This window comes from Palaemon carinicauda, chromosome 38 (assembly GCF_036898095.1).
Source record: "Palaemon carinicauda isolate YSFRI2023 chromosome 38, ASM3689809v2, whole genome shotgun sequence".
NCBI classification, from domain to species: Eukaryota; Metazoa; Arthropoda; class Malacostraca; order Decapoda; family Palaemonidae; genus Palaemon; species Palaemon carinicauda.
In genome coordinates, this window is record NC_090762.1 from 42,258,260 (window position 1) to 42,268,294 (window position 10,035).

The following is a 10,035-nucleotide window of genomic DNA, read 5'->3' on the forward strand; positions in this document are numbered from 1 at the left end:
GTGAGGGGGGAGGGGTAGCTAGCTACCTCTCCCCCTACCCCCGTGCTAACTAGTGCGGGGGTAGTTTAACCCTCGTTAAAATATAATGGCTCGTCATTACAGCTACGCCGAAAGTAATACCCTATGTAAATAGCTAAGGTTTGTATGGTTAGGAAAAATACAAATTATCTCCGAATTTGTCATTTTTAAGGCATCCTTAAAAGCAGTGTTCAGTTTAGATTTATATTACAGTATTCTGTCATTAGAAGAAATGGAGCATTAATCTCCCCATAAGAGTATATAATATTATGGTTTGTCAGTTTTATGTCAGCCTCGCTGATTGTTCTTTACTTTGTTCGTCTGATAGTCAGTACAGATGCTCCTATATTTACTATCTTGTATCTTCTAAACAAAATACAAAATATTGCTCTTTAGATAAGGAATGGTTTTCTAAACAAAATACAAAATATTGCTCTTTAAATAAGGAATGCATTTTCAGCATGAGCTAAATGGCTGTTGAATCGTTTTAACGAGCAGTTAAGCGAAATAGCCCTTATAATTATACCAAATTTTGTAAACATGCGCAGAAACATTGAATACCTCTAAAGTAACTCCCTGAATCAATTCAGTGCATAAATTGATACATTAAAATTTTTGTAATTTTTCACCGACAGGCTTGCAGATTTTCCACTGAAAATATGTGAAAAGTCAAATTCCTCCTATAGCCCTTATAATTATACCAAATTGTGTAAACATGTGCAGACACATTATGTAAATACAGTACCTCTAAAGTGAATCCTTGATTCAATTCAGGGCATAATTTGATACATTAAAATGTTTGGGATTTTTCCTCCACATGGTTGGTCCTAAGGATTTCCAACTGAAAATATGGGAAAAGTCAAATTCCTCCTATAGCCCTTATAATTATACCAAATTTTGTAAACATGCACATTAAATACCTCCACAATAACTCTCTAAATCAATTAAGGGCATAAATTGATACATTAAAATTTTGGGGATTTTTCACCCACAGGACTGGGCCTGCAGATTTTCCATTAGTCACGTGTCACAATTTTTATATCTCTCTCTAGATTTTCATCTGTTATACTCTGCAGTTCTTTATAGTATTCATCTTTCCTTCTTTATAGTATTCATCTTTCCTTTCTTCTGGGAATCATTTGTTGGTGCATAGCAAACTCTGATACTCATATTGCACTGCTTTGATTTAAACTTTGCAAGTAACAATCTACTATTAACACCTTTTCTGCTCTTGGTGTCATCATTATTTTTACCCCCTTCTCTTCCAACTCCATCTGTTCTTCCTGAGTAGATATATGTATTGCCTTGGTCTAAGATTTCTTTACCAGTCCCCTAAAAACATGTTTCACTTAGGGACAAGATATCCAAACTGTATTTCATAGATTCACTCCCCACTTGTGTAACTTTCAATCTGATTCATGGTTTTGACATTCCAATTACCAATTCTCAATTTTGATTTCGCATTTACAAACTGGGAGATTCTTAGCACCACGCTACCCCATTCCAATTACCAATTCTCAATTTTGATTTCGCATTTACAAACTGGGAGATTCTTAGCACCACGCTAACCCTGAGACTTGGGGCCATTCAGTCATTTTCACTTTCTATAGACTGATAAAATCCATAGAGGATTCATTGGCTAAATTCATCAGAGGATAGTCAGTTCCTTGTGATGCTCAGTGCCTGTCTAACTAAGGCAAGTGACCCCTGCCTGTCCATACTAATTCCAGTAAGATCAACCGCCAGGTATCAGGAGTGCGTCTGTGTGTGCAGATTGCCCAGACCTTATGTCCAGATGGGGGCTCTTACACAGTGAGTCATAGCCCCCAACATCAGGATTAGAAGCCGAAGAGACAGTTTGTCTATTGCCTTAAACCCAATCCGTCACCCTGCTTCCAGTGACTTCAAGATTTAGGGGGACATTTACTCCACACCCATAGTCCTTGTAACTCCACCAGGTTGCTCATCCGCTTATATAACTGTTGGCAAACATGGATTGCTAAGATATACCGCCTGGCACGGTAAACCTTATAGATATCCCTATACATATCCTTTTCTCCTTCCATTGTTCTTATTCCTTCATTTAATTGCTCCTAATGCTTATCCAATAGCTATGCCTACTTTTCTCCTTGAATATGTTTTCTCTCCTCTGTAATGTTCCTTTGCACCATGTGCATGCCTTACTTTCCATTCCTTAAATGCCTTTGATTTTCTTTCAACTGACACACCAAGTTGAACACTATGGTGAATAGAAAAGTTTCTGAATGGTACATAAGAGGCTTCAGAATTTGGGAAAATGCATGGTAAGTATTTCTAGATCTAGAAAAATAATCTTTGTAGCTAATTATGAGGGGGTTTGCATGGCTTCAAATACTTCCAATTTTTATTTTTCATAAAATTATGTAATTTGTTGCATTTCTTTTTCAGGGTGGGAAGTTTTACTTCTTGGAGCATATTAGAGAATTTAATCCCATGAAACACTTCTGGAGGCAAAAGGTACAAGATTTTCTAACTTCTATCAGACTCTGGCCTTTCCTCTTCGATGGTTGCTGCCTTAACAGGGACATGTTGCCATATATTGAAAAAGCAGGTTTCTCAAAGGTTGATGGTGAACGCTTTTATGCACCTATTTCTAATATTTTCCTTTATCTTATTAAACCTCAGCTCAAGGGAATTGCTGAAAAATAAGACATTTAGATTATACAGTGCTGAGTTACAGAAAGCCTACTTTCTATTAATGCATAGCTGAGAACAGTACCAAACTTGTTTCTTTAAACAAAGTAATTTCTATGCTGTGGTTTTATATATAGGTTTAGTAATACAGTATTAGTAAAGTAGTCATCAAATGTTTTACAGGGCATTTAAGATTTTAAGTCCTTTTCCACATTCTTAAGTGTTTACAAATTTGTAAGTTGTTATATAAGTGTGTTTAAAATATTTGAATGAAATGGGTTTGTTTTGTTTGTAGTGTTAGGAGGATGAAAGGCATTGGTTCTTGTATGTTGTTGTTGGTTATCATATCCTTTTTAGGCAGCATATATGGGGCTTTATTACTACTGTATATGATTTTTTTTTAATGCCATGGTTTTTGCTGGCAGTGCATAAAGTGTAGCAATAAGCTTTATTTTGTTTGGTTATACAGTATACTTTATATTTGCTGAAGGTATTTTATTAAACTTAGTGTGACATGTATTCTTGTGGTGCAACAGCTCAAGGATTATAACTAAGAAAGTTTTACTATGTAGAAAAGCTGTAATTTATATTTTTGTATTAAGTAGATCTCATTGTTTTATGAAAGTAAAGTAGCACCAACCATTGATCATCTCCAGTTTTGCTCAATAAGCTGATACTTGTAGCACTGTTATTTGCAAACTTGTAGAAACTCTTGATGCTGAAACATATATTAGGGCAAGATACTATTGTTTAAAATTGGGCCTTTTGAGGATAATGGTTCAGTACTGACTAATGCTCTTAAGAAAATCCAGTGACTATTGTGGAAGTGAAAATCTATTCAGCATTTTATCTTTCGCTATTATGCTTGTCATGCTAAGAGTTCATTGGTTTACAAGTAATAGTATAAGCAAAGATGGATAGGTTAGTGAAGTAGGAAATTTTGAACCAATAAGAGCATTTCCAAAACTGTGACATCTAATTATAAAAGGATACGAGAGAGAGCTATGATTTAAGATTTAGTTTCTTATTCATTTTGGGGGAGACTCCTTTGTACGGTAAGTAATCTATTGGTCTGCAGGTACCTAATACTGTAGTTGGGAAGTATTTATTGAAATATGATTTATATATTCATACACAGAGTATCATAAATTAATAGCATACTTTTTCATATTGACATGTGAGCAGGACATATTTTACATCAATTATGGACTTTTCATATTGACACATGAGCTGGACATTGTTTACCTATTCAACAAACCATTGAAATTCATATAAATCTTGGTCAGTCCCCAAAATTAAGACCTACATTTTGGAGGATATAAAATGAAGGTTTAGAAATGGCGAGATAGGATTTGGTCTAGATGACCTATCGAAATTGTATATGTATTCATGCTTTAATTGTTGTCAGTACATTTTTCAGTATTAAACTTAGCCGGTGATCATATAAGTTGCAACTCTGTTGCTCGACAGAAAAACCTACGGTCAAAATACGCCAGCGATCGCTATGCAGGTGGGGGTGTACATCAACAGCGCCATCTGTCGAGCAGGTACTTAGTACTCCAAGTAAACAAAGAACCAATTTTCTCTCTGTCGGGCTACCGGCAAGACCTACTAATACGCTGTTACTAACTGGATTTGTTTTCACAACTATTTGGTGAAGTACACTATTCTAGTTTTGAGCTTTCGCTATGCAGGTGTTTTATCTTCATCTCAAAACTTGAACTCGTTTTGGATAGATTTAATTAGGGTGACAAAGAGAGTATGGACTCTCTTTCACTTTTAAATGGCCGACCCTTCCCTTAGACGGAAGTGTGTTTAGGTTTTTAGTAATTTTGCTTAACACGTTATAGATCTATATATTTTATATCTCTCCGCCTTTATTAGGCCTCTTCGATTAACTTTCCATTTATTATAAACATATAAAGATAATTTTTATGTTTTGTTTATATGCGACCTTTCCTGATAGTAGGCGGTCCTAACTTGGAACCAAAGTTAATCAACGTTGAGCCCGTTATATCGTATTTAGCCTTTAAAGAATTTAAAACTTTTTAAATTTAATGTTTTATGAAAGAATTTCTTTGATAGTCTTCGTACTGTTTTCTAAGATGAACTAACGTTTAGTTTTTTATGCTACGCAGTTGTTGACGTTCAGGACGTTCAACATGCGCTCTATCGTTACGATAGAGAGAGAGTGTATCACGGTTTCACTTTGCAGTAAGAGTAAATCGATTCTGACGTTTTGTTCATTCTTTCTTAGCTTAAATGTTTTAAATTCTAATTTAAAGGAACTTTTTATTTGGAAAACCTTTCAGTTTTTTCCTTTAGTCAAATAACATGTTATTTTGACGATATATAATTGGGCTCTTCTCTTAGGTGCGAAATCAATAGAGAAAGAGAGAGAGAGATAGAGACGGAGGGAGAGAGAGGAGAGAAAACGTTCCGTTCAAGCGGGTAACGTTTTTCTCGTGTTACTCTCGTCCCTAGTCGCTGTACGGGGAAGAAGGTAAACGTTTCTAGGGTTTTATTCTTGTCCCCAGGCTATGTGCGGTGAGAGATTGTAAACGTAGTTTACTTGAACTAGTGTTAAGTCTCTTTCCCAGCCACTGAATTTTTTATCTTTATATATGTTTTCTGTTTTTTGCTAGTATTAATGAGCTGCATTATACGACTGATTTCGCAATTACTACCTTTTAATGAGGGTAGAATTGCGTGTTTCAGGTAGAAATCAGTAAAAGTTTCGATTTCAGTGAAATAAGTTCAAAACAGAAAATCGAAGTGATAAAGTGATATGCGCAAAGTGTTACAGTGTTGCGTCCGAGGGTTCGTCTGTTCGTGCCTGTCGTTCACCTAGTCCGGGACCTCTTGCAAGCTCCCAAGCCCAGGGGAGAAGTAATGTCGAACGACTTATGGGTTCGTCAGGCCTTGATCAACGAACAGACGTTTCCCTCCGTGGTTTCGGGCGTATCTACCCAAGATCGCCCCACCCACGCAAAGACGAGAGAGCCCATTTATTTCTCGTCTGCGGAAGAGGTTTCTCGTAAGAAACCATGGACCAAGGTCTCGCAGCTTATTAAGCGCAAGTCGGTCCCTTCCGCGCAAGTCCAACGGCCCAGTTGTAGCCACTGGGTCAGTTCGGACTCGCTGCAGTCTTCCGACGACTGCTCACCTCCTAAGAGAGGCAAAGCGGTACCGCATCAGGCAGTCACACCGTCTGTTGCCGCACCTGCTCCTGTAGACCCTAAGTGGTCTTTGCTGCAGACCATGCAGTCTCAGTTAACGTCATTGATGCGGAACTTTCGTGCGGAGAAGGTTGACACTGCACCAACCTCTAGCCTACAACCAACACGGTTGTGCGTCCTGTGGACGCTGAGGCGACCTTCTGCCGCACTCCAGCTGAGAGAGTCCCGCCACCCATGCGTTCCAGTGTACCCTGCCAGCCGCATGTTGACGTTCAGTAACGCACGGAACCTTCCGTTGACGTTCGCGAGGTACAACAACAGTCTAAGTTGTTTTGTTTTGACGCGGTGCGTCAACCTCCGCATTCTAGAGTTGTTTTGACTGCTCAGTATAGACAGTCAAAGCAGTCTCGAGTGAACACTGTATGTTCTCACGCACCTGTTGTGGTTGACAGTTCAGTTGTTGACAGTTCACAGACTGTCAAGCAGTTACATGACGTTGCCTTCTGGTCTGCTACTAATGCACCAGTGAGAGACTCACTGAGATAACCTAGCTTTTATCGGACAAGGTTCCTGTAGATGAGAAAGTGCTGTTCTCCCTCCTACTGATATTCCCTTGAGGACTCTGTCATTTGGAGAGGAGCCTTAAGCTGCTTAGCCTCCTATGGACTTTAATTAAATCATGATGATTTTTTAAGGATCTTCGTCCGGATCTTGTAACTGCTGCTCTTCGTTCGCCTTAACGTCAGAACTTACACTAGGCCTAGCTACTTCGAAGCCGTTGTTTTTAAGCTAGTGCTCTCTCGCTCTCCTAGAGAGCGTTACGTTGGCTAGGCGACTGGTTTTTACACCAGGAGGAGTTTTAGGGATACAGCCTTTGATTTCCCTTCTTTTAAACTGGCTTATAGAGCGAGAGTCTGATAGGACACGAGAGAAGTTCTCGGCTTGGGAGTTCATGCCTCTGCCCAGATAGACTTCTCAATTCTGGTAGACTCGCCCTGGCGCCTAGCCAGGAGACGCTCCAAGTTGTTTACAGGTCAACTTCTCAACTTTTGTCGAGCCTTTGAAGTTTTGCTGTACTATTATGTCACACATAACAAGGCTTTCAGGGATGGTAAATGGTTCCGCCTCAGTCGCTAACCCCGTCTGTTGCCACACCTGCTCCCGTAGACCCTAAATGGGCTTTGCTGCAAGACATGCAGTCCAAGCTTGCGTCCTTGATAGAGGACTTAAATGCGGAGAAGAACCTTCTGGCCAACAACCTTCCAACCGGTTGGTTGTGCGCCCTGTTGACGCTGAGGTAACCTACTCGCGTCTGCCAGTTGAGGTGGTTCCTCCTTCTGGCCAACAACCTTCCAACCGGTCGGTTGTGCGCCCTGTTGACGCTGAGGTAACCTACTCGCGTCTGCCAGTTGAGGTGGTTCCTCCACCGATGCGACCCAGTGTGGGTTGCCAGTCGCACGTTGACGTTAAGCGACGCTCGGAGGTGGTTGTTGACGTTCAGGACGTTCAACAACCAGCAGAGGTGACTTGTTGTGACGCAGTGCGTCAACCTCAGCAACCCGGTAGGGTGTTGACTGCACAACCCAGACAGTCTAGACAGTTTCGGGTTGACGCTGTACTTCCTCGCGCACCCATGGTTGTTGACAGTTCACAGACTGTGCAGCAGTTCCATGATATTGCGTCCGGCTCCGTCACGCATCCACCAGTGCTACCGGATTCAGCGAGTCAGACGTTGCCCACTCCGTTGCCGTTTCCTCATCAGTTTCGGACGAGGAACCCTCTGATGAGGACGTTGCTGAACAAGACGATCAGCCCCCAGCCCTGCTATCCATCCAGAAGATGCTGAAGAAGGAACGCTGCCCAGTCAGGCTGTGGATGAGTCTGGTAGGGACACTGTCATCCGTGGATCAATTTGTGTCACTAGGAAGACTACACCTCCGTCCTCTTCTATACTATCTAGCTTTTCACTGGAAAAAGGACAAGACGCTGGAAGCGGTCTCGATCCCTGTTTCCGGAAAGATAAAGTCTTGTCTGACTTGGTGAAAGGACTATATCAACCTTAGAGAGGGTCTTCCCCTGACTGTTCAGACTCCCAACCACGTTCTCTTCTCGGACGCATCGGACGTAGGCTGGGGTGCGACATTAGACGGTAGGGAATGCTCGGGATTATGGAACTCGAGTCAAAGGACAATGCATTTCAACTGCAAGGAGCTACTGGCAGTATGTCTGACCTGGAAAAGCTTCAGGTCTCTCCTTCAAGGCAAAGTGGTGGAGGTGAACTCGGACAACACCACGGCTTTGGCGTACATCTCCAAGCAAGGAGGGACCTACTCTCTGACATTGTACGAGATCGCAAGGGACCTCCTCACCTGGTCAAAAGGTCTAGACATATCACTAGTAACGAGATTCATCCAAGGCAACTTGAATGTCATGGCAGATTGTCTCAGTCGGAAGGGACAAATAATTCCAACAGAATGGACCCTCCACAAGGATGTATGCAAGAGACTTTGGGCCACCTGGGGCCAGCCAACCATAGATCTCTTCGCAACCTCGATGACCAAGAGGCTCCCAATATTTTGCTCACCAATCCCGGACCCAGCAGCAGTTCATATAGATGCCTTTCTACTAGATTGGTCACATCTAGATCTATATGCATTCCCTCCGTTCAAGATTGTCAACAAGGTACTGCAGAAGTTCGCCTCTCACGAAGGGACAAGGTTGACGCTAGTTGCTTCCCTCTGGCCCGCGAGAGAATGGTTCACCGAGGTACTTCGATGGCTAGTAGACGTTCCCAGAACACTTCCCCTAAGGGTGGACCTTCTACGTCAGCCACGCGTAAAGAAGGTACACCAAGGCCTCCACGCTCTTCGTCTGACTGCCTTCAGACTATCGAAAGACTCTCGAGAGCTAGAGGCTTTTCGAAGGAGGCAGCCAGAGCGATTGCTAGAGCAAGGAGAACATCCACCCTTAGAGTCTACCAATCGAAGTGGGAAATCTTCTGAAACTGGTGCAAGTCAGTATCCGTATCCTCGACCAGTACCTCTGTAACTCAAATAGCTGACTTCCTCTTATATCTGAGGAAAGAACGATCTCTTTCAGCTCCCACTATCAAGGGTTACAGAAGCATGTTGGCATCAGTCTTCCGTCACAGAGGCTTAGATCTTTCCAACAATAAAGATCTACAGGACCTCCTTAAGTCTTTTGAGACCACGAAGGAGCGTCGTTTGGTTACACCTGGTTGGAATTTAGACGTGGTACTAAGATTCCTTATGTCAGACAGGTTCGAACCGCTACAATCAGCCTCCCTGAGAGATCTCACCTTAAAGACACTTTTCCTGGTATGCTTAGCCACAGCTAAAAGAGTCAGTGAGATTCATGCCTTCAGCAAGAACATCGGATTCTCATCCGAAACGGCTACATGTTCTACAACTTGGTTTTCTAGCCAAACACGAGCTGCCTTCTCGGCCTTGGCCAATATCGTTCGATATTCCAAACTTATCGTATGGTTGGAAATGAACTAGAAAGAGTCTTATGTCCTGTAAGAGCTCTTAAGTTCTATTTAAAAACCTTTACGAGGCCCGTCTGAAGCTTTATGGTGTTCAGTTAAGAATCCATCTTTGCCTATGTCAAAGAATGCTTTATCCTATTTTATCAGACTGTTAATACGAGAAGCTCATTCCCATCTGAATGAGGAAGACCAAGCTTTGCTGAAGGTAAGGACACACGAAGTTAGAGCTGTCGCAACTTCCGTGGCCTTTAAACAAAATAGATCTCTGCAAAGTATAATCAACGCAACCTATTAGAAAAGCAAATCAGTGTTCGCGTCTTTTTATCTTAAGAATGTCCAGTCTCTTTACGAGAACTGCTACACTCTGGGACCATTCGTAGCAACGAGTGCAGTAGTGGGTGAGGGTTCAACCACTACAATTCCCTAATTCCATAACCTTTTTAATCTTTCTCTTGAAATGTTTTATTATTGTTTTTGGGTTGTCCGGAAAGCTAAGAAGCCTTTCGCATCCTACTTGATTTGGCGGGTGGTCAAAGTCATTTCTTGAGAAGCACCTAGATTAGAGGTTTTGATGAGGTCCTGTTGTATGGGTTGCAACCCTTGATACTTCAGATCCTAGGGGTCGCTCAGCATCCTAAGAGGATCGCGAGGCTCCGT

The 10,035-nt window shown here is 41.7% G+C and overlaps 1 protein-coding gene across 1 annotated transcript in view; it reads left to right on the forward strand.

Moving 5' to 3' along the window:
* Positions 1-4,134, forward strand: part of LOC137630580 (thiol S-methyltransferase TMT1A-like) — a 69,164-nt gene extending 65,030 nt beyond the window's left edge. Inside the window, exon 5 of the mRNA XM_068362143.1 lies at positions 2,446-4,134. Coding sequence (XP_068218244.1) covers positions 2,446-2,706 — 261 coding nt within the window. The 3' untranslated portion in view covers positions 2,707-4,134. The remainder of the gene's footprint in view (positions 1-2,445) is intronic.
* The last annotated feature ends 5,901 nt before the right edge of the window (positions 4,135-10,035 follow it).